Source organism: Epargyreus clarus, unplaced genomic scaffold (genome assembly GCF_041222505.1).
Source record: "Epargyreus clarus isolate Ecla_fem2 unplaced genomic scaffold, WU_Ecla_fem_2.2 ptg000022l, whole genome shotgun sequence".
Lineage (NCBI taxonomy): Eukaryota > Metazoa > Arthropoda > Insecta > Lepidoptera > Hesperiidae > Epargyreus > Epargyreus clarus.
In genome coordinates, this window is record NW_027332229.1 from 1,809,060 (window position 1) to 1,834,079 (window position 25,020).

At 39.9% G+C, this 25,020-nt stretch overlaps 1 protein-coding gene across 1 annotated transcript; it reads right to left on the bottom strand.

The window, feature by feature from the left end:
• Window positions 1-1,988: 1,988 nt before the first annotated feature.
• LOC140751192 (uncharacterized) lies at window positions 1,989-24,046 on the bottom strand. The gene is made up of 9 exons (XM_073085056.1): window positions 23,908-24,046; window positions 16,417-16,591; window positions 15,929-16,095; window positions 12,541-12,677; window positions 9,692-9,779; window positions 8,037-8,187; window positions 5,367-5,424; window positions 4,356-4,537; window positions 1,989-3,297 (listed from the first exon to the last, which is right to left on the bottom strand). The coding sequence occupies exons 2-9, from the start codon at window positions 16,520-16,522 to the stop codon at window positions 3,257-3,259; spliced, it is 930 nt and encodes a 309-aa protein (XP_072941157.1). The 5' UTR covers window positions 16,523-16,591; window positions 23,908-24,046; the 3' UTR covers window positions 1,989-3,256.
• Window positions 24,047-25,020: the final 974 nt, after the last annotated feature.

Here is a 25,020-nt window from a genome sequence, read left to right on the forward strand (position 1 = left end):
TCAAATTGAAAATAATGTCTTGAGGTATAGTCCGCAAGGTCTAAGCTGAGCTTGCATTTGTGTGAGTGCACATGGATAGTGTAGGTGTGAAGTCAGATTAAAGCGCGATGCGTCTTTTAATTGATTTAAGCCGGTTTATACTGCTTTTTGGCAATCGTGCATCTTCCTCACTTCTTGTACCGGTAGCAGAATTGTTTAATTTTTAATATTTTGTTTTTGTGTTCGATTGTGATTTATTAGTAAAATGGCATCCAATATAAATAAACGTAAATGTGGCGAATAATTAAAAATATCAAAAATATTTTTTTTGTTGAAATGTAATAATATGAAAAATATTATTTTTGATGAAATGTAATTTAAAATATTAAAAATATTTTTTTTGTTGAAATGTAATGTAGAATATCAAATTTTTTTTTTTTATTTATTTTAAAATATTTTTTTTTTGTTGAAATGTAATTATATATATCAAAAATATTATTTTTAATCTAAGTTTAAAGCTAAAGTTAACTTTAATAAATAACTCTAATATCTTGATAATACATACTGCGTTTTACTTAATTGTAATGTTCTTTTTTCATCTACTTTTTTGGGGTCACTTGAGACCCCATTCGACTAATTGGGTGATTTTTTTATGTGCCTAATTAAGGGTAGAAAGATTACAACGAAAATAGTTTCAGTAAAAAACGATTACAAATCATATAATACTAACTTATTAGCTGACCCGGCAAACGTTGTGTTGCCATACAAATAAAAAAAATGTTAAGGTTGAACTACCCTTATCACGGGGTATGAATAATAGATAGTAGCCTCAGATTCTCAGACCTACTGAATATGCATATAAAATTTGATGAAAATCGGTAAAGCCGTTTCGGAGGGGTACAGTAACTAAAATTGTGACCCGAGAATTTTATATATAAGATTACAAAAATAATAAAAATTGAGGCGTATGAGAAGATAAGCACCTCACTCTTCTTAGCGTTATTCCTAAGTACATGTGCCGACCTAAGTCACAGACCGACAGCATTTCCCTAATACCGATGATTGCGGGACTCAGCAGCACCATGTTGTCAGCATCACTAAATATTAACAATAATAAAACAAAAATACCGATTATTTGAAATAAAAAGTCACGAGTGCAATTATCTTAAGTTCTTAATTAGGAACAACTAAAAAAAAAGAAATAATCGAACCGAAATTCGAACCCGGGTTTCCTGCGTTTTAATGCGCCCGATTTCCCGACCGAGCTATTCTAACTTCGTAAATGGTGGCGAAATTTAGCTTCGTATTCTAATGATATTGTAGGAGGTTTTTATTCAATGAAAACACGGTTAAAATGACATTTTCTGAAAATAAAACCTAGCTATAGTCAAATTCATAATTAGGTATCCAAAATGTAAACAAAGGTGTTGACCTATCAAGAAAATATGTGTCAAATGGTAGTTTCTTATATTTGACAATATTAAATTAATACAACGATAATAAAATAATAATCGAAATCAATGAAAATCAATTCACATTTTCCAATATTTATATTATGTCATTTTCATTTCTTACAGTAATAATAATAAAAAAACAAGATTTATGGTAGAAAATTAAATTGTGATAATGGTAACACAATCGGGGGATCGGGGACAAAACAGTTTTGTACCGCCATTTTTATGTTTCGTAATTGATATTATTCATTTTCGTGATCGTGGTCCAACTCGAATGTTTTCTAGATTTCATAGCGCGTTTTTTAAATTGTGTGCAGTTATTAAGTTTTTGTTTTTTTTGTTGAGTTTGTGAAAGTTTTCGTTTCTGGTTAATTTGTTAAGGTTTGCAATACCTGTAATCGTATTTTGACAATGACATTCCTGTGTTTACATTTTGGACACCTAATTATGAATCAGACTATAGACCGATTTATCGCCCCCGAAACCCCATGAATACAAAATATCAAGAAAATCGTTGGAGCCGTTTCCGAGATCGTTGAGAGTGAGTTGAGAGTGTTTTTTTCTAAGAATTTTTGATTTTTTGATTCTATCAGAGAGTGGAATAATTACAGAGGGTGTATTTTTTTCAAAATGAACTCGTTCAATTTTTGGTTAGGGAAAGAGATATATTAAAAAAGTCAGATTCAGTTTTAGTTTTTATCAAAATCGGCCTCGTAACTCCTTTCAGCATTTTTCGCTAATCCTTTCGGAGATTCGGATTTGGCCCTGAAGGCCCGATTGAAAAATTCACCCGGTATATATACATACAAGAATTGCTCGTTTAACGGTATTAGATAGATGTGCCACCAACAGAGCATCCGACATCAGTGGTGCTGAGCTCCTTAATCAGTATTGGTAGACTTCACATACCTTTAAGTTTTTTTATAAATCTCTCAGATATGCAGGTTTCCTCACGATGTTTTCCTTCACCGTTTTAAGCAAGTGATAATTTATTTCTAATACGCACATAGTTTAGAAAAATTAGAGGTACGTGCCTGGGATTTGAACCTCGGACCCTCGATCGAGAGGCCGAGTTTCTTAACCACTAGACTATCACTGCTGGAAAGTGCAGGTGAAGTTAACTCCCCCTGCCTCTCACCACACTCCAACCTAACCTAACCTAACTGAGGTGGTCTGATTCTTATACCAAAATTTGAAAATTTCGACAAACTCTGGTAGATCTATACTTTATGTCTGCATTTAAAAGTATTTTATTTCTTAAACAAAATTATAATGATAACTTTTCTCCTTATATTCTAAATTAAAAATTTTGGCATTTACATTTGCTACGAATCATACATTTTTTCATTAAAACTATTTCATATAAAACATTAAAAAAGTAAGTTTTGACATATTCCACTTCAAGTATAAAAAGTTGATTTGATTTTATGAAAATTACAAATGTGTATTATAATTATTCGCCTGTGATTCGGTGGTACCATGCTTTTTCGTGTTTGAAAAATATCAAAAATGTAGTTTTTAGATCATTTACGAATGAAATGATATTTCTCTGCACTTTTTCCTCGATTTCGTGTTTGCACCACTTAACTGCTCATGTCGGCATTATTACGCATAAATTACACCATGACAGCCATTAAGCGGCTGACAGAAGTGTCAGCCGCTTAAGTCATTTAATGGCTTCCTTCAATTACAAGGCGGTGAGACATCTATACTTATCTATGGCTTTTTCGCTAACTGATACACATTTCATACATCGTTTGGTTCTGACGATCTTTTTTTGTTTCTTTTTTTCTTTTTTTTTGTTCTTTTTTTCTGAAGCCGTGTCAACCGGAAACTCCCGACCGTGTTCCCACGATTCCTCCAACTGAAACAAACATTAAAATAATCACAGAAATATACACATTAATTTCAATAAACAGTTTCATTTTATTGATTAATTATGATTGGCATAGATTAGTAAAAATGGCTTACTCCTAACAAAAAAATGTACCCAGTTTTGAGAATTGAAATAGTTGCGTAAAAAAGTTTTGCCACGTCTCCGTGCTAAAATGTCCCTAAAATATTTGAAATAATTATTATAAATTATTTATTTATTATGTAAATTACGCAGTATTAGTTATTTATTCGTAAATTTTCTCTAAAAATGTTTTTATTTGTCAAGAATTCCAAAAAAAGAACTTACTAATAAGCCGTTTGTGGCTTCATTCAATTTCAAGGCGGCGAAGTATCTTTACTAATCTACGATGATTGGTTAGAATGTTTTCGTGAAATCTCAGGTATGTCGTAAGCAGTGATAGCCTAGTGGTTAGGAAACTCGGCCTCTCGATCCCGGGGTCCGAGGTTTAAATCCCAGGCACGCACCTCTGATTTTTCAAAATTATGTGCGTATTAGAAAATTTATAATTAATTATCACTTGCTTAAACGGTGAAGGAAAACATCGTAAGGAAACCTGCATACCTGAGATTTATAAAAAAATATCTCAAAGGTTTTTTTTATGATATAAGAGTAGCAGACGAGCATGCAGTCCACCTGATGGTAAGTGGCTACTGCCGCCCATGGACATCTGTAATCAACCCCAGATAGGATTAGATATTCCTACCTGAGGTCGGCCACAGATGCGCCGCTACCCCTGAGGACTAAGCTAGAACGCCTCGGAAAAGTCTGTCTCCCTTACCACACCCTTCAAACCAGAACACAGCAGCGCTTAACACTGCTGTTATAACAAAAATAGGTGTGGCGGTGGTGCCGCCGGAGTCGAACCACAAAGGGTTCTACCACCTTCAAAGGTATGTGAAGTCTACCAATACGCACGTGGCCAGCGTGGACTTTGGCCTAATCCTTCTCATTCTGAGAGGAGACCCGTGCCCAGCAGTGGGACAGTAATGGGTTGATGATGATGATGAAGATGTTAGGTAACTCACGGATTTCCTTATCTAGCTTCCTCATTGTAGATTGCTGATTTGTCTCACGTCGTAAACGTTTAACGGTCGGCATCGACAAGCTTGTAATGGGCCTACTGCTACTGCCATGTGACCGTTTGCGGTTTATACCACTAGGTCCAGGCACCGGCTCTCCTTTAATGAGCATCTTATTTTCACCCATTCTGCAAATAATTACGAGTTACGTACATAAATATGAAAGTTTACGTGTCTCTTACCACAAACCCTAAGCCGAGCCGATACCGAGATCGAGATTATTTCGGGCCGATTTTAATATGTCGTGACTACGATAATTTGTCCACCGCGACTGATATCGGCGGTTTATTTTGTTCCAGCTGTCACGCGTGTGACGGCAGTGTATGGACAAGTTCCAATGTGTTTTATATTGCCGGCACATCGGCCCGTCACAATCTCGGTGCCGTACTAGCGGTCACGCCGATCTACTCGGAATATCGGCGGCCGGGATGACGGTGCTCGGGTGACGGTAAAAAAAGAGTTAAAACTAAAATTGACATTTTCAAACGGAATAAACCGTTAAACAGGTCTTTAAGACATAATTTTTCATATTAATTTGGCAGTTAAGTTCCCGCCATTCATTAATTTAAACATTTCACATATTTACATCCGTTTCGGTAAACCTCGGTGGATGTTTTTTTATAATATAGGAGTAGCAGACGGGCATGCAGTCCACCTGATGGTAAGTGGCTACTGCCGCCCATGGACATCTGTAATCAACCCCAGATAGGATTAGATATTCCTACCTGAGGTCGGCGCCGCTATCCCTGAGGACTAAGCTGGAACGCCTCGGAAAAGTATCTCTCCCTTACCACACCCTTCAAACCAGAACACAGCAGCGCTAACACTGCTGTTATGAGGCAGAAATAGGTGTGGCGGTGGTGACGAACCACAAAAGGTTCTACCTTAAAAACGGTTACGGGTAGATCCGAACTAGGAAGGCTAAAAACAAGTTTGGAAATCGTGTGACAGTGGTACCTGCTGTAAGCGGTGCTGGTCTCGCCGCCCTTCGAGAAGCCCATGGGTAACGGCCAACCTAATATAAAAATAAGAATATGACAAAACCATACATTACAATATACGAGGGGGTTACTACCATCTCTTAAAACAATATTATTTTAATCATACTTTTACTTTTTTGCAGGAAATCTGATTTTTCAAGCAAAATATGACAATGTCAGTTGGTTTTATACAATGGATAAGCGAAAAATTAATAAGGGTTTATGTTTGTTTGTTTGTTTGATAAGCGATAAATTAATAAGGGTTTAAGTTTGTTTGTTTGTTTGATAAGCGATAAATTAATAAGGGTTTAAGACGGAATATTTTACTATTTTAAGGAGGAAATAAAACTTTCCTGAACTATGATGGTTTTTAAAAGATGGTGGTCGGCCCCCAGGGGGTTACTACCATCTCTTAAAACAATATTATTCTAATGATACAATGATATTCCGTACCATGACCTCGTTAAAGTAAGATTGTTTTTATAATATTACAATAAGCAGTTTTGTATTATGTCGGTCGAAATTATTTATTCTTTTTTTTTTGTAAAAAAATAACTTTTTAAGCAAAATATGTCAATTTCTATTGGTTTTATACAATGAATAAGCGAAAAATGGATAAGGGTTTAAGTTTGTTCAACTGCGAATGACAGAACACATTCAAGACCGTGGTGCGAAAGAGATGACACTAGTTTCGATGGGTCGTTTCCTCTTGGATAAGGAAAAGTCAAATTATTCATTATTTTACATCACTCGGCAGGAATAAAACAAAACTGTTTTAAGGAGGTCGTGGTACGAAACAAAACAATGTTGATGCAATCCTTACTAATATTATAAATCCGAAAGTAACTCTGTCTGTCTGTCTGTCTGGTTGTCTCTTCTTCGCGCCTAAACCACTGAACCGATTTTAATGAAATTTTGTACAAAGATAGTCTGAGACCCGAGAAAGAACATAGGATAGTTTTTATCCCCGAAATCCCACGGGAAATCCACGGGATGGCGATCTAAAATCGATTAATCGGAGAATCGATCTTTTGGACCCAAAACATCGAATATTTTAATCGGTATTAGTAAGGATTGAATCGTAAGCTATACATTTGATCAAGTGATGATCTTTAGCAAAGTTGAAGGTACGAATTTTCAGTTTTATTTATGTTAGTATGTTATATTATTTTCTTTTAAACGCGGGCGAAGCCTCGGCGAAAACTAGTATTCAAATAAAACTTTCCTGAACTATGATGGTTTTTAAAAGATGGTGGTAGGCCCCCAGACATATGTATTTTAGACAAGCATAATAAAACAGGTTATTTGATATTGCAATTCCAAATTCGCACAATTTGCAAAGCACTACTATTACTAGAATTAACACATACTAAGCACTATAGCCTAGTGGTTAAGAAACTGGGAGTCTCGATCGAGGGGTCCGAGGTTCATATCTCAGGCACGCACCTCTGATTTTTCAAATTTATGTGCATATTAGAAATTAATTATCACTTGCTAAACGGTGAAAACATCGTAAGGAAACCTGCATACCTGAGATTTATAAAAAAAATCTCAAAGGTATGTGAAGTCTACCAATACGCACTTGTCCAGCGCGGTGGACTATGGCCTAATGCTTCTCATTCTGAGAGGAGACCCGTGCCCAGCAGTGGGACAGTAATGGGTTGATGATGATGGTTTCGGCCCGTGAACGTTAAAAACCACCGGGTTTATAAACCAGAGCTTTTTGAAGATAATAAACAAATAGTAATAATAATTTATTTCAGAATTAGATTCCATATTATAAAATTAAAATTAATCAGAAATGTCAACAAATAAAATGAAATAAAATAAAATATAGTGTTAGTAACAATTTTACTTACAACTATGTTAGTAAAGTACACTATAGATCCTATAAGAAGGTACACGCTTCAAGATAAGAGAGAGTAGCGAGAGACGGGCACAAAGAAATATATACAGGGTGAATTTTTCAAACGGGCCTTCAGGGCCAAATCTGAAACTATAAGGATTAACGAAAAATGCTGAAAGGAGTTACGAGGCCGATTTTGATAAAAACTATAAATGCATCATTACTTTTTTAAAATAACTTTTTCCCTAACCGGGAATCGAACGAGTTCATTTTGAAAAAAAATACACCCTCTATATTATTTCACTATCTGATAGTGTTGCTTATAAGGATCAAATTCTGGGAAGTAATGTTATGTGACAAATTAAAGGAAAAGGAAAATTAAGAAGAAAATACTTATTTTTTCATACATTGACATACTAATCCTTAAGGATTATACATAAGTTACTTAACTTACTTAAATACTTAAGTTTTAAAAATTCACCCTGTATATATTTCTTTGTGCCCGTCTCTCGCTACTCTCTCTTATCTTGAAGCGTGTACCTTCTTATAGGATCTATAGTGTACTTTACTAACATAGTTGTAAGTAAAATTGTTACTAACACTATATTTTATTTTATTTCATTTTATTTGTTGACATTTGTGATTAATTTTAATTTTAATTTTACAATATGGAATCTAATTCTGAAAATATACTGTGTTTCCACTGTACGGATCGCGCCAGTGGGCTACGCTCGTTCATTTTTGAGAATCATTTCCGCTCGCGTCTGCTTCTATATTATAAAAAAAACTCCCCCAGCTCACCTCTCTCCCTCTCCTCCTTGCCGGGAGCGCCGCCCCCGGGGGCTCCGGGGCCCATCGTCAGCTCCCTCAACTCCTCCTCCAGCTCGTCTATATCGGTGTTGTCTATCGCACCACCCAGCGCTTTCTGTACCTCGTTGTATTTATCCAATACCTGAAAAACATTAAATAGGGTATTTGACTTAATTTTGATGTTTCTTCACACCATCATCATCATCCTCAACCCATTATCGTCTCACTGCTGTTTACGGATCTCCTCTCAGAATGCGAAGGATTAGGCCATAGTCCACCGCGCTGGACAGGTGCGTATTGGGAGAGTTCACATAACTTTGAGATTTTTTTTTTATAAATCTCTCAGGTATGCAGGTTTCCTCACGATGTTTTCCTTCACCGTTTAGCAGGTGATAATTAATTTCTAATACGCACATAACTTTAAAAAATCAGAGGTGCCTAGGATTTGAACCTGTGACCCTTCGTTCGAAAGGCCGAGTTTCTAAACCATTAGACTACCACTGCTTTTTTACGTAACTACCTATGGCAAATAGCATAAAAGTATTTTCATAATTTCGAATTATTTACTAACAACATAACCTTAAACAAAATTTTCACTTAAACAGAAAAGGTATAAAGATTTCTAAATCTTTATATATATATATATATATATATATATATTTTATGTGCGTGTGTATGTCAATGAACTCCTCCTAAACGACTGGACTGATTTTGATGAAATTTGTTGTGTGTGTTCAAGGGGACTTGAGAATGGTTTAGATTCACAGTTTAGTCCGTGGGAAAAGGTTTTTTAAATAATTTTTAATTCGTAAGTAGTTGTTGAGTTTGGAATGTTTCACATTGGATTCGACAGACTTCGCTACCATCGCAGTTTCAAATATTCTATCTATTTTTCAAACCCGTAAGTGATAAGGGTACTTCACCCTAATCATTTTTTTTATTTATATGGCAACACAACGTTTGCCGGGTCAGCTAGTGAAATTATATATGTCAGAGCAAATACGGCAGTTCTCCTATTATAAAATGAAATGATTAAACACCTGAGGTAAAACTACCTGCATCTTAAAATAGGAAAACAAGTGCACGTGCGCCGGTCTCTATGAAAAGGGCCGCACCGGCGACATCGGGGCATTACTGCTCGAGCTGTGGAACAGTGCGGACCTCCTTAGGACGTCGCTACGCTGCCCCATAGATAAGTAAAGATTACTCACTCCTAACAAGAAAATGTACCCAGTTTTGAGAATTGAAATTGCGTAAAAAAGGTTTGCCACGTCTCGTGCTAAAATGCCCCTAAAATATTTGAAATAATTATTTATTTATTATGTAAATTACGCAGTATTGGTTATTTATTGGTAAATTTTCTCTAAAAATTATTTAAGTCAAGATATCAAAAAAAGAACTTACTAATAAGCCGTTTGTGGCTTCATTCAATTTCAAGGCGGCGAAGTATCTTTACTAATCTATGCGCTGCCCGAAGAATATACGAAGCTCAACAATTCTCGTGTGGTTTTCTTTCGAAGGTTTCATTACGAGTCGTCACCAACATAACAATTGTGACGTCACCGGTGCTGACGTCACGCCTTTTTGAAATACCACGGTCGGTGTTGCTTCGTTATATATTATAGTACTTCCAAACACATGCATACCTCCTTCAGATCGTCCATAGTGTCGTGTACAGCGTCCTCCTCCATACCGCCCTCTTTCATCGTCTTCTTAAGAGCTAGAGCACTCGTTCTGAAAAGTATTCATAATAGTACATTACAATACGAGGACGAAAAATTTTTTTCTGACAAGTGTGAGTTTGCAGGCCGAGCCGCAGGCGAGGACTGCAATCACACGAGTCAGAAAAACATTTTTCGTCCGCGTGTTGTATAAAATTTTATATTACGGGGTCGGAAATGGGGGTTTTGCGCACGCGAAGCGTGCGTTAAACGTCAATTTACGCACGCCGTGATATAAATATATTTATTTATTTAATTATTACAAAATCCACAGCACTTAAAATCATAGAGATACACATAGATAAGTATAGATATCTCACCGCCTTGTAATTGAAGGAAGCCATTTAATGGCTGTCATGGTGTAATTTACGCGGAATAATGCCGACATGCGCAGTTAGGTGGTGCAAAAACACAAAATCGTTCTTCGATGTTGTGTTAAAGTGCGGAGAAATATCGTTTCATTCGTAAATGATCTAAAAACTACATTTTTAAAATATTTTTTCAAACACGAAAATAGATGACAGTGACAATTTCAATTTTCAAAACTGGTTACATTTTTTAGGAGTGAATAATTTTTACTAATGTATGGTTTTTGCGTTGAAAACGTATTTTAATCATAAGGTTACTATAATTGTAAGTATAGGGAATGTACCCATCCTACGCGACCCTTTCAGGGTGGGAGGGGTCTCAAAATACCACGCTTGGTTGAAGGTGGTAGAACCATTTGTGGTTCGACTCCGGCGGCACCACCGCCACACCTATTTCTGTTATAATAGCAGTTAAGCGCTGCTGTGTTCTGGTTTGAAGGGTGTGGTAAGGGAATCAGACTTTTCCGAGGCGCTCCAGCTTAGTCCTCAGAGGTGGCGCATCTGTGGTCGACCTCAGGTAGGAATATCTAATCCTATCTGGGGTTGATTACAGATGTCCATGAGCGGCAGTAGCCACTTACCATCAGGTGGACTGCATGCTCGTCTGCTACTCCTGTATTATAAAAAAAACGCTTGGTCACGGGGGGAGCGCGGGGGGTCAAAATTAAACAAATGTAAAAATCTTCCTAATAACATGGTAGACTCCACACGTTGCTACGGAGTATATGCGCAACAACTTCAGAGCGGACTTGAAGTTTGGCGCGAACTATTGGGTTGTTTGGAAAGTCATTTCGTTTATTTTTGTGAAAATGAAAGACAATTTTCGTATAATGAATAAATATTTTATAAAATTATGTATTGGCCATATTGGCCCAACACCTTAAGCCATCTTTCTGGTAGGAGCGTGATTCCACGTTCATTTGTTTGGTCGATTCTTGCAAAAAACTGTTGCAGGTGATTTTTGACCGCTTGATTTCAGGTAAAGGTTTTACTGTCCAAAAAATATTGCAGTGATCGGAAAAAATAATAATCTGAAGGCGCCAGATCTGGAGAATATGGTAGGTGTGGTAGAGTAACTTATTCGCTTCAAAAATGGATCATTTTCGTGACGTTTCGGGAGCAGATCATAGACGTCGACGCGATGACGAAAATTTTTCATCGTGAGAAATCGGGGGACTCATATATCGAACTTCAAGCTTAAATCCAGGCTTTTCAAATGGTCATAAACGGTTTATTTACATAAATTTAAACTCTGGCCGATCTCACGTATTGTTATTGGCCGGTTTGCATTAACTAATGCTTTTATCAGCCTTAATCGGCGTACCAGAACGTGGTGCATCTTCGACTTCAAAATTGCTGGATCTAAATTTTGTAAACCAGCTCTGCCACTGGCGTACTGACAACACATCTTCTCCATAGCCATTAGTTATTTTTTTTCTGACTTGAACCGTATTTTTACTTTTTCTATAGTAAAAAAGTAAAATATGACTAAAGTGATGCTTATTGCTCTCCATATTTAAAAGGGCACCCACCAAAAACTATTGCATAAAATCAATTGAACTTATTCACACACAAGCCTTGCTATATCATCTGTAAAAACATATAATGACAATGCGACTTAAGTGTGAAGTTAGCTGTGAAAAAATACAATTAAATCCTCTATCGGGAAAAAACGAAATTTCCGATCAACCCAATATATCTATAGTCCGATTTATGATTAGGTGTCAAAAATGCAAACAACGGTGTTGACCTACCAAGAAAATACGTTTCAAATGGTAGTTTCTTATTTTTAACGATATTAAAGTAATACAACGATAATAAAACAATAATCTAAACAAATTAAGATCAATTCACATTTTTCAATATTTATATTACCTCAATTTCGTTCCATACAGTAATAATAATAAAAATAAGGTTGATGGTAGAAAATAAAATGTGATAATGGTAACACAATCGGGATCCAAAACATTTTTATGGCGCCATTTTTAAGTTTCGTTTAAGTTTTTTGTTGAGTCTGTTAAAGTTTTTGTTTCTTGTTATTTTCTTTACAATACCTGTAATCGTATTTTGACATGACATTTCTTTGTTTACATTTTGGTCACATAATTATGTATCAGACTATATTTACAACTAGCTGTGCCCCGCGGTTTCACCCGCGATAAAAAAAACAGGGACACAGCTAGTTCAAAAATATAAGTAGTCTAAGTTACTCCTTATTACACCAGCTACCTGCCAATAAAAGTCCCGTCAAAATCGGCCCAGTCATTTCAGAGATTAGCCGGAACAAACAGACAGACAGACAAAATGTATATTCATATGCATGTAGTAAAAAGCGGTTATTTCAATATTAAAAACAGACACTCCAATTTTATTCGTATGTATAGATTGTACTGTGTGTAAGCTCACCTGTAAGTGTCAACCACTGCGGCATTACTTTCAGCCTCCCTAGTGCTGAGCAACAGCTGCCGCACATTGTCCAGGGCGGCTTCACAACGCACCAGCTTCTGCTGGGCGATGTGTTTCCTTCGGAGGTGGTTCTTGACCTGAAAACATTAGTTATTTTTAGGTAAAAACTTCTTTAGCGGCGTTGTTCACTTTTTGTAATGGGTAAAAAATATTCCATAGGTGGCAGTAGCCACTTAACATCAAGTGGACTGCAACCTCATCTGCTACTTCAATATTATAAAAAACTAGCTGATCCGGAAAACGTTGTGTTGCCATATGAAATAAATTACAATGTAACATATTTAACATATACAATTTTAGTAATTTCATAATTTTTCATACTGCTCGACAGTATGAAAAATTATGAAATTACTAAAATGGCTATTAAAAAATAGGGGTTAATGATTTTTAATGGCACATTATAGAAAAATAACAACAAAAAAATTTGTTCAAAAATTAAAAAATCAAATGCTAAGAGTGAACAACCAATTATCACTTAGGGATATGAAAAATAGGTAGTAGCCGATTCTCAGACCTACTGAATATGTATATAAAATTTGGTGAAAATCGGTAAAGCCGTTTCGGAGGAGTACGGTAACTAACATTGTGACACGAGAATTTTATATATAAGATAAATCAACGGCGCTTCTGTCTAGAAAATATGCACTCCTGGGGTGTTGGCAGAAGTGAAAACTTTCGAAACCTAACCTAAATAATAAAATTTAATACATAAAAAATGAAACTGACGCCCATTGATATATTTTTTCTATACTGACACCGGATGACATCTTGACCCTTGCAGTTTGCTTTGCCGTCTTACGAATTTTCAATCAGGCCACGTGTCCTGACGCGAGTTTAACATTTTTACGGCGGACACGGAGGCGAGCTCTGCAATACAGTATATCACTGTAACACTCACGGCCAGTTTGTTCCCCACTGCGACCGCCGCCCTCGCCTCCGTGTCCGCGGCGGCGAGCTCTGCAATACAGTATATCACTGTAACACTCACGGCCAGTTTGTTCCCCACTGCGACCGCCGCCCTCGCCTCCGTGTCCGCGGCGGCGAGCTCTGCAATACAGTATATCACTGTAACACTCACGGCCAGTTTGTTCCCCACTGCGACCGCCGCCCTCGCCTCCGTGTCCGCGGCGGCGAGCTCTGCAATACAGTATATCACTGTAACACTCACGGCCAGTTTGTTCCCCACTGCGACTGCCGCCCTCGCCTCCGTGTCCGCGGCGGCGAGCTCTGCAATACAGTATATCACTGTAACACTCACGGCCAGTTTGTTCCCCACTGCGACCGCCGCCCTCGCCTCCGTGTCCGCGGCGGCGAGCTCTGCAATACAGTATATCACTGTAACACTCACGGCCAGTTTGTTCCCCACTGCGACCGCCGCCCTCGCCTCCGTGTCCGCGGCGGCGAACTCTGCAATACAGTATATCACTGTAACACTCACGGCCAGTTTGTTCCCCACTGCGACCGCCGCCCTCGCCTCCGTGTCCGCGGCGGCGAGCTCTGCAATACAGTATATCACTGTAACACTCACGGCCAGTTTGTTCCCCACTGCGACCGCCGCCCTCGCCTCCGTGTCCGCGGCGGCGAGCTCTGCAATACAGTATATCACTGTAACACTCACGGCCAGTTTGTTCCCCACTGCGACCGCCGCCCTCGCCTCCGTGTCCGCGGCGGCGAGCTCTGCAATACAGTATATCACTGTAACACTCACGGCCAGTTTGTTCCCCACTGCGACCGCCGCCCTCGCCTCCGTGTCCGCGGCGGCGAGCTCTGCAATACAGTATATCACTGTAACACTCACGGCCAGTTTGTTCCCCACTGCGACCGCCGCCCTCGCCTCCGTGTCCGCGGCGGCGAGCTCTGCAATACAGTATATCACTGTAACACTCACGGCCAGTTTGTTCCCCACTGCGACCGCCGCCCTCGCCTCCGTGTCCGCGGCGGCGAGCTCTGCAATACAGTATATCACTGTAACACTCACGGCCAGTTTGTTCCCCACTGCGACCGCCGCCCTCGCCTCCGTGTCCGCGGCGGCGAGCTCTGCAATACAGTATATCACTGTAACACTCACGGCCAGTTTGTTCCCCACTGCGACCGCCGCCCTCGCCTCCGTGTCCGCGGCGGCGAGCTCTGCAATACAGTATATCACTGTAACACTCACGGCCAGTTTGTTCCCCACTGCGACCGCCGCCCTCGCCTCCGTGTCCGCGGCGGCGAGCTCTGCAATACAGTATATCACTGTAACACTCACGGCCAGTTTGTTCCCCACTGCGACCGCCGCCCTCGCCTCCGTGTCCGCGGAGGCGAGCTCTGCAATACAGTATATCACTGTAACACTCACGGCCAGTTTGTTCCCCACTGCGACCGCCGCCCTCGCCTCCGTGTCCGCGGCGGCGAGCTCTGCAATACAGTATATCACTGTAACACTCACGGCCAGTTTGTTCCCCACTGCGACCGCCGCCCTCGCCTCCGTGTCCGCGGCGGCGAGCTCTGCAATACAGTATATCACTGTAACACTCACGGCCAGTTTGTTCCCCACTGCGACCGCCGCCCTCGCCTCCGTGTCCGCGGCGGCGAGCTCTGCAATACAGTATATCACTGTAACACTCACGGCCAGTTTGTTCCCCACTGCGACCGCCGCCCTCGCCTCCGTGTCCGCGGCGGCGAGCTCTGCAATACAGTATATCACTGTAACACTCACGGCCAGTTTGTTCCCCACTGCGACCGCCGCCCTCGCCTCCGTGTCCGCGGCGGCGAGCTCTGCAATACAGTATATCACTGTAACACTCACGGCCAGTTTGTTCCCCACTGCGACCGCCGCCCTCGCCTCCGTGTCCGCGGCGGCGAGCTCTGCAATACAGTATATCACTGTAACACTCACGGCCAGTTTGTTCCCCACTGCGACCGCCGCCCTCGCCTCCGTGTCCGCGGCGGCGAGCTCTGCAATACAGTATATCACTGTAACACTCACGGCCAGTTTGTTCCCCACTGCGACCGCCGCCCTCGCCTCCGTGTCCGCGGCGGCGAGCTCTGCAATACAGTATATCACTGTAACACTCACGGCCAGTTTGTTCCCCACTGCGACCGCCGCCCTCGCCTCCGTGTCCGCGGCGGCGAGCTCTGCAATACAGTATATCACTGTAACACTCACGGCCAGTTTGTTCCCCACTGCGACCGCCGCCCTCGCCTCCGTGTCCGCGGCGGCGAGCTCTGCAATACAGTATATCACTGTAACACTCACGGCCAGTTTGTTCCCCACTGCGACCGCCGCCCTCGCCTCCGTGTCCGCGGCGGCGAGCTCTGCAATACAGTATATCACTGTAACACTCACGGCCAGTTTGTTCCCCACTGCGACCGCCGCCCTCGCCTCCGTGTCCGCGGCTCGGAGCTCGCGCGTCAGCCGCGCCGCGTCGCGCGTCAGCCGCGTCTCTGACGTCATCAGCTGCGCCGCGGCCGCCTGCGCCGCCGTTATCGGCATGGCGAGCCTGTTGGCCTCCGCTGCAACGGAATTATGTATCTAATACCTTTAAATGATCAATTCTTATATGTATGTATACAGGGTGAATTTTTCAAATAGGCCTTCAGGGCCAAATCCGAAACTATAAGGGTTAGCTAAAAATGCTGAAAGGAGTTACGACGCCGATTTTGATAAAAACTAAAACGGCATCATTAGTTTTTTTAAATAACTTTTTCCCTAGCCGGTAATCGAAAGAGTTCATTTTGAAAAAAAAAATACACCCTCTATATTATTCCACTATCGGATAGTATTGCTTATAAAAATCCACCGTATAAAATAATAACAAAGAAATAAACACTTACCAATTTTAACGACATTTCCCTTCTTCACAGCGCTACCCTGGGAGACCAGGTACCCTAACAGGATCTCGAAGGTCTCCCTGCCCTTCACCCAGTCGGTGATCCTCATGAGCTCTTCGATGGTACCTATCCGTTCTGCATCTACTGGATACTTGTCTAGGAAGTCTGTTGCTTGCTCCTGTGGGATAAAAGATACAGTGGGTGTCCATATTATTAGGGACAGTTCTGAAATTTATGTTATTCCTAGCTTAAAGCGATTTTATCAGAGAATTAACATATTTTTCAGTGGTTTGTTTATTTGACACTATTGTTGATATTATTATATTTTATTAATGATAACACCGAAACTTGACGTGATTTTCAACATAGATGAGGTTTAATCACAATTGGCTACTTGACACGGGAAAGTGTTTTAATGAATTCATATACGTATTATATATGCTTTTCATTGATCATTTTTTCGAAAAAAAGGTTATTTATTAATAAAAAACTAACACTCTTTACGTTGAACGGAACGTCGCGCTACAACAGGGGGTCAAGTGTCATTTTGTGGCGGAACGTCAATCTATACTAATATTATAAAGAGGAAAACTTTGTTTGTTTGATTGCAATGAATAGGCTCAAAATTTACTGGACCGATTTTAAAAATTCTTTCACCATTCGAAAACTACATTATCCACGAGTAACATAGGCTATATTTTATATGAAATATATTTGATAAATTGATTTTGAGGCGATACCAAGTTCGCCGGCTCAGCTAGTACGCTATAAACAAACAACGCTCTGACGGCAAACAAACAAACACTGACGGCTACACACAATACGTAATCTTCAGATGAAAATTAGGAGTTATTAAGCTTTAATAACTAAAATTGAATAAAATGACAAATTATAAGACGTGTGCAGTGACGATGTGTACAAGTACCACTAAATATCCTAACAAATTTGCTTGTACACGTTCCTAAATCGAAATCTCATAAACATTAAAAGAACTTGCAGACAGAGGATTTAACACAAGAGTATTAATGAGACAAAGGAATAAGGAATGATTCTTCTACGCTAAATCATCAAAACCGGATGTAATCATAACAAAACAGCAAGTTGAAGTATTCATATCTTTATATATATATTTCTTATGTGCGTGTGTATGTCACTGAACTCCTCCTAAACGACTGGACTGATTTTGATGATTTTTGTTGTGTATGTTCAAGGGGACTTGAGAATGATTTAGATTCACAATTTAGTCCATGGGAAAAGGATTTTTTAATTAATTTTTAATTCGTAAGTAGTTATAGAATCGGAAACTATGCATTTGATCAAGTGATGATCTTTAGCAAAGTTGTTGTCCAAGAGCCCACGAGGCTTTGGGAGATGGTAAGACCAATTTTCGACAGATGGCACCACTGTCATTCCAATGCAGGTACAAATTTTCCGTTTTATGTATGTCATATTATTTCTTTAAAATGCGGGCGAAGTCGCGGGCACCACTAGTATTTAATATCTTATATAGACGTTTACGATAAGAACAGAGTTAATAGAAGAAATGAATTATAAGACGTCTAGGAGAATTCTCTATTTCAAGGCCTCATTCTGTAAATAATAAGAAACAAACTATTTCGATGATTTTGTTATTATTGTTTGTGCACTGATTAACTTACAGGACTGTGTAATTAAAAATACATGATTTGCTAATATTATTCTTTATTTGGTTTATATGGTTCTATTATTAAGTACACACAGTAGAACTTTTTTTTTTATATATTTATCATCATATGTTACAATTATAATAATTACTACAGATCACCTCAAAGCTAAATTCTAAAGCTGTTATTTTCTTGTATATCGCAGCTCTTGATAGGCTGAAATTTTGTGCTGCTTGCGTGTGTGCTTTTCTTCATTCCTAAAATTATTTTCTGTAACAACTGAAGAACATAAGTAGAGTTTAAAAAAGCTTGATAATCACTTAAAGACAAACTTTCAGTCTGTTAAGAAATGTTTTAACTGTCCGAAATGATTAAAAGTAAATATAAAGAATATTTTACTTACGTTGTTTATTTCTTATTTCCATAGGTTATTTTATATATTGATCTTCTTTAAGCAGATTCACAGACTCGCAAAGCCATATCTCCCCTATTACACCTTAACTACCACCTCACCATTATTTACCTACATATCCAATAATAAGAGCCTAAAAAAGCTACTGGGCACAGATATTTTCCTATCCCCGAGGACTAATTGGGGATACTGCAGTACATTCATACACTAAGTAGGGCTCCCTTACCTTGTTTTCGAGGGGGAAACCTTCAAAAGGTACCCGACGACGTGGGAGCGACGCCGGGTTATGTGGGATTTTTACCGCACTAAAACCCCACCGGTGGCCGTCCTCAGCGCTTGGTGGAGAACTCCGGGATCTCCAATGGAACACAACCGGAGACCTCCGAGCGCGATGCCCCGGTCGGGCTCTGCCCTGGGGGGAGCACTTTGCGCTCCTCCCGCACACCTGGTGTTTACGACGGCATGCGACCACACATGCCGCCGTGCTTCCCGGGGTTGCTCTCCGGACGGTTCGAGCTCCCACTCTTGCCGCCGGCAACCCCGGAAGCCCCCTTTTAGTCGTACTACGACAGACAGGGGATACCGTAGCCCTATTCTAGTCCCGGAACTACAGGGACCAGGGCTCCCTTACCTAGAAATCCAATAATAAAAAAAAAATCTAAAACATACCTTAACAGCACTCTCAAGCACGAATCGTTGCGTAGAGTCAATATTAGCCATTGGCAGCCCGTATTTATCAAGATACGGTTTCGTTGGCAGCAAGTAAGACACCGCAGTGCGGGCTACCATTACGGGCTTGCTGGCTAACCGAGCGCCCCACTGCAACCAGCCCTCGGAACCACTATGCAAGATCTCCTGGTACTTTCGCACGGGGGAGAGGTTTCGGTTGCTGAAAGGTACAAAGAAACAGACCATGTTGAGAATCGATTCTATAAACACATCTTACATCATCTTTGGGCCTCACCCAGCTGGTCAACCAGGCAACACGCATTCCTGACGTTGCCAACTACACAGCCAACTGCTTGGACCTTCTGATGACATCTGATCCAGACCGTAACTCTATCACGGTATCACCGTTTGGTACGTCTGAACACTGTCTGGCGAAAACTGTATCCTTATTTCATCCGCCCGATATTTCTCATACAGGAACTAGGCGGATTTGGGGATACAAGTCAGCAGATTGGCGAGAGGTTTGTTTCTCCTCCGAAGATCCGTCAAGCTGCGCGTAAACAGTCACACAGGTGCTCCGCCTGGCAATGGTACTTTATTCCATTCGCGGACATTGCAACTATAAACAAAGCTCGCCCTTGGTTTAATTCTCAATGCGCCGCTGCCGAACGTGCAACACATTTGGCTTACTTGGCCTAAACTGATGCGCAAATTCGAAAAGCTCCAGATCTCTCGGAAAAGAAAAGAACCTTCAATAAAACCGCCAAGTCCAAAAAAGACCCAACTTAAGGCTCGACTCAATCACATTGGTCGTATGGGAAACAAGTTAGCTTTTTGTCATGCAGGAAGTAGGGCTTTCTGGTCCCTGGCCAAGTCGATTGAGACGAACTTCGCTAAGCCTTCGTTGCCTACAATGCTGAGACCTGATGGCACACTGGCCCACTCTGCATCAGACAAAGCATTACTTGTATTACAGGTGTATCATATAATGTATTTGAACGTGCTTAGAAGCACCACCAACAGATATAAAAACGCTTTAGACGCTTTCTACACTCACAGCCCACACTAGGATTCCCTGTGTCATGGGTGCCATGGACGCACACAGAGACAAATACACAAACACCCAGACCCAGAACAGAAATTCATCATTCAGATATCTGTCTGGCCAGGGACTGTCCGGTATGGTGACCATTCCGCCACGCGGGTGGTCAAATAAATCAAAATCTCTTTGTCACCGTGTTTGCTGATTACTCGCGTCTAGATGACTTTGAGAATATATCACCACCATTCTTCCCCCCTCTGGATCGCTCATGCCTGAGATTCAGATACAACATCATCATCATCATCAGCAACCCATTACTGTCCCACTGCTGGGCACGGGTCTCCACTCATAATGAAAACGATTAGGCCATAGTCCACCACGCTGGCCAAGTACGTATTGGTAGACTTCACATACCTTTAAGATTTTTTTTATAAATCTCTCAGGTATGCAGGTTTCCTCACGATGTTTTCCTTCACCGTTTTAGCAAGTGATAATTAATTTCTAATACGCACATAACTTCGAAAAATCAGAGGTGCATGCCTGGGTTTGCCTGGGTGCCCCGCGGTTTCACCCATGTTAAAAACAAATCTAACAATATCATAAACAAAAAAAATCGTCCAAGACTAAATGATCTCTGAAATTTGCTGTCCTGAAATTGTGTGTGTGAAATGTCCTAATTCAATTTCAAGGTCTTCCTGTAAATACATGGTATTTTTGCCCCCTAAATGTTTTGTTATCCCATGTTTTATAATGACTTTTATGGAAATGTAATCGAATGGGATAAAAAGTATCCTATGTCCGTCTCCTGGTTATAAGTTACCTTTCCATTAATTTTCTGCCAAATCGGTTCAGCTGTTCTTTAGTTATAAATAGTGTAACTAACACTTATTTCTTTAATATATATAGATTTTGGACGTGTCATTGAGTCCTCAGCGAAAGAAGCAGCGAAAAAACTTGGCATTCTGAATAAGGTGAGGCAGTACTTCACGCCTGAGCAATTGCTCACCCTCTATCAGGCGCAAGTGCGATCGTGCGTGGAGTACTGTTGCCACCTCTGGGATGGTTCTGCCAAGTATCAACTGGATATTTTGGGCGCGTTTTAGTAACTGAGTCCTGCTGTAAACCGCCAAAGAATGGAACTCCTTCCCCCTTCCCACTTCCCCTCTTCCTTGTTTCCCTATACATATGATCTGGGATTGTTCAAGTCAAGGGTGAATAGGCTACTTCTAGGCAAGTGTTTTCTCCACGGCTGCTATTACTTACCATCAGGTAAGGTTGCAGTCAAACGTAAGCCTATTGTAAGTTAAAAAAAGATGTAAGCAAATCTTTGTGAGCAAAGAATTATAAATTTAAAATTAAGGCATCAAATTGCAAAGGATTACAATTATAAGGCTAGGATATAAGCTAATTCGTAATAGTCTGCTATCAATAGACAGTGGCAGAACCATAGATATAGGATGTCAAAGATACACAATGTCAGATTAAACGCGTTACCAAAACTGATATGTGTATGTGTGCGTAATAGTGTTATTACCTTCATATTTTATATCGATTAACATCCAGTATTAAGTTGGCAAAGTAGCTTTTGTGTTCAAATTATTACAAAAAATTATGAAATACTATATTTTTATAGATGATTATTTATTAATATTATAAAACATAAAACAAGTATTACGAAATATAAAAAAATAAATTAAACGATACACAACTCATAGAAATGTCTTCTTCGAAATGTTTGCTACATATTACTGCCGATTTATTTGGAGTCCAGTCTGGCCGATTTATTATTTTTATCTATTTGTCACGAACCTCGCTTGATCGACTCAGTATCCTTGAAAAGATATAGGTGATACAAATATTATTCGAGTTATAATAAGAGGGTATTTGACATACAAACTCAGAATATGTAAATTTCGTTACTATCCGTCAACCAAGTTTATGTTCTGTTTATACAGGAAACAAACACTATCGCCTTTATACCATTTTTGGGATGCATGAAATGATATTTATTTTTACCATATATTATCGACACATTATCGATACAATATGACGTCACCATATTGTCAAGCCCTAGCGTGGATTAATAATTTAGTTCTCTTATATATTTTGGTAACTTTACATCTAGCTTTGAAATATATGTATTTATAGCAAGATAAATTAATATGAAATTGTATAAACTATGTATAAAACCAACTAATATGAAATTTGACGAAATATTGCTTAAAACCCTGGGATAGAAAAATCGTATTTACCTGTGAAACGTATACTTTTGTGGATTATTTTTCCTTGTAACAATACACTTAACAATACAGCAAGACACCATTGTAACAAAAAATCAGAAATACATTAATAGTAGTTTGAATTTCACTAAAACATTAATACGTCTCGTAGCCGGGGGAGCTTAAGGCCGCTTATTCGAAGAGAAATTGACACACTGTCACTTTTGGTGGCATCTCTTTCTCTCTAGTAGATTGTCTATATGAGTTGACATATGTCTGTCTCATGCTTTGTTGGTCTTTAGCGTAGCGAAAAAATTCTAAGTCTATGGGCAGAACTCAGATTTGACCACACCTATACACACAACACCCCTTATATTTTGAAGTTGGTAGAACCCTTTGTGGTTCGACTCCAGCAACACTACTGCCACACCTATTTCTACCTAATAACAGCAGTGTTAGGCGCTGCTGTGTTCCGGTTTGAAGGGTGTGGTAAGGGTGACAGACTTTTCCGAGGCATTCCAGCTTAGTCCTCAGAGGTACCGGCGCATCTTTGTTGCCGACCTCAAGTGGGAATATCTAAGCCTATCTGGGGTTGATTACAGATGTCCATGGGCGGCAGTACCAACTTACCATCAGGTGGACTGCATGCTCGTCTGCTACTCCTATATTATAAAACAACAACAGTGCTTCACTGTTGCTGCTGTGTTCTGATTTATAGGGTGAGGCAAAAGTATTTATAAAAAAACTTTCAAAAACTTTTATAAAAACTTTCCTAGTTAGTCCAATGCATTCAAGGCAGAACTTTTTTTACAATATAGGAGTAGCAGACAAGCAAGCAGTCTACCTGATGGTAAGTGGCTACTGCCGCCCATGGACATCTGTAATCACCCAGATAGGATTAGATATTCCTACCTGAGGTTCACCACAGATGCCCCGCTACCCCCGAGAACTAAGCTGGAATGCCGGAAAAGTATGTCTCCCTTACCACACTTCAAACCAGAACACAGCAGCGCTTAACACTGCTGTTATAACAGAAATAGGTGTGGCGGTGGTGCCGCTGGAGTCGAACCACAAAGGGTTCTACCTTCAAATCTCTAATCTCATCAGGGGTTGATTACCGGTGTCCATGGGTGACAGAAGCCATTTACCATCAGTTGGATTGCATGCTCGTTAGCTACTCCAGTATTAAAGAAGAAAATATCAGGCATGCTCACACCCTATCCCAATCTAAATATATAAGACTCAAAGGTGACTGACTAACATAGTGATCTGTCAACGCACAGCCCAAACCACTGGACGGATCGGGCCGAAATTTAGCATGCAGGTAGATGTTATGACGTAGGCATCCGCTAAGAAAGGATTTTGATCAATCCTACCCCCAAGGGCATAAAATAGGGGATGAAAATATTACTTCGTAACGCGAGCGAAGCCGCGGGGAAAAGCTCGTCACATATAAAATATACTTATGCTATAAAATCATAGATTATAAAATAAAAAATAAATAAATACCGAAACATCTCCTCAATAACAATATCTATGCACGCCGCCGTGCTCCCTCTTCTCTGGAAGACACACTTTATGTCCGAAGCGGAGACTATAGGGTCCATCTTGTGCCTACACCACTGGTGGACCATGTCCGACCAAAACTTCATCTTCATCTCCCATGACTCCGGATTCTCAGACTTCAGACGAAACGGCGCGAAAAGCGCGTTCATTTTGACATCGTCTGACCAGCATGTCGGGAGTTTATCCTCTGGGAACGTATCTGATAACATCATTGTGGTTTTTGAAGGAAAAAATGTTTAAAAAGTAGTAACTTGGTAAAAAAAATCAAATAGATTGGTATGGAGTATGGACGGATCACGGATTTGAGATTTTAATTTGAAGCTTCCGGGGCAACTCGTTACGTGGCGCTAGTATCTGCACAAAAAGTCATTTTGTATGGAAGTGTAATAAATGCTTGCTTATCATTGTTACCAGATGCAGATAGACTCAAAAGATGTTAGTCTTTTTATTATTTAGGAATGACTCGAAGAATTCATAAAAAATTAAAACAATAAATTTTTAATTTCTTCTTAATAAAAATAATTATAACATTATTATAAGTACGTAATGAAATGTGCAGTCGTAATTTATTATAATATTTTGAATTTTGTTTGCTTTCTGAACGAAGATTAATCTTAGTTGACAGCCGAACTTCATGATCTGTCGTGCTTGGTAATAGCGATGGGCGATTGTTCTAAAAAAAACAATCGAATAAATCGACAATCGACGGAATCCACAATCGATTGTCGATTTATTCGTAGTAACAAAAAAACAATCGAATAACAATCGACGTTCGAATAACAATCGACGTTCGAATAACAATCGACGTACGAATAACAATCGACCTACGAATAACAATCGACGTACGAATAACAATCGACGTTCGAATAAAAATCGACGTACGAATAACAATCGACGTACGAATAACAATCGACGTTCGAATAAAAATCGACCTTGAAATAACAATCGACGTACGAATAAAAATCGACCTTGGAATAACAATCGACGACCGAATACAAATTATACCGCGCGGCCACATGCGTGTGCTCAGGACAATGTGCAGGTGCGTCGTGTTGC

Bases quoted from the DNA above. Each gene is read 5' to 3' on its own strand.
- LOC140751192 (XM_073085056.1), bottom strand. From the start codon at position 16,522: ATGAGGATCACCGACTGGGTGAAGGGCAGGGAGACCTTCGAGATCCTG. The intron at 16,096-16,416 runs GTAAGTGTTTAT...ATTCCGTTGCAG, and splicing joins GGGAAATGTCGTTAAAATTG to CGGAGGCCAACAGGCTCGCC. The intron at 4,538-5,366 runs GTACCACTGTCA...AATTATTTGCAG, and splicing joins ACCAGCACCGCTTACAGCAG to AATGGGTGAAAATAAGATGC.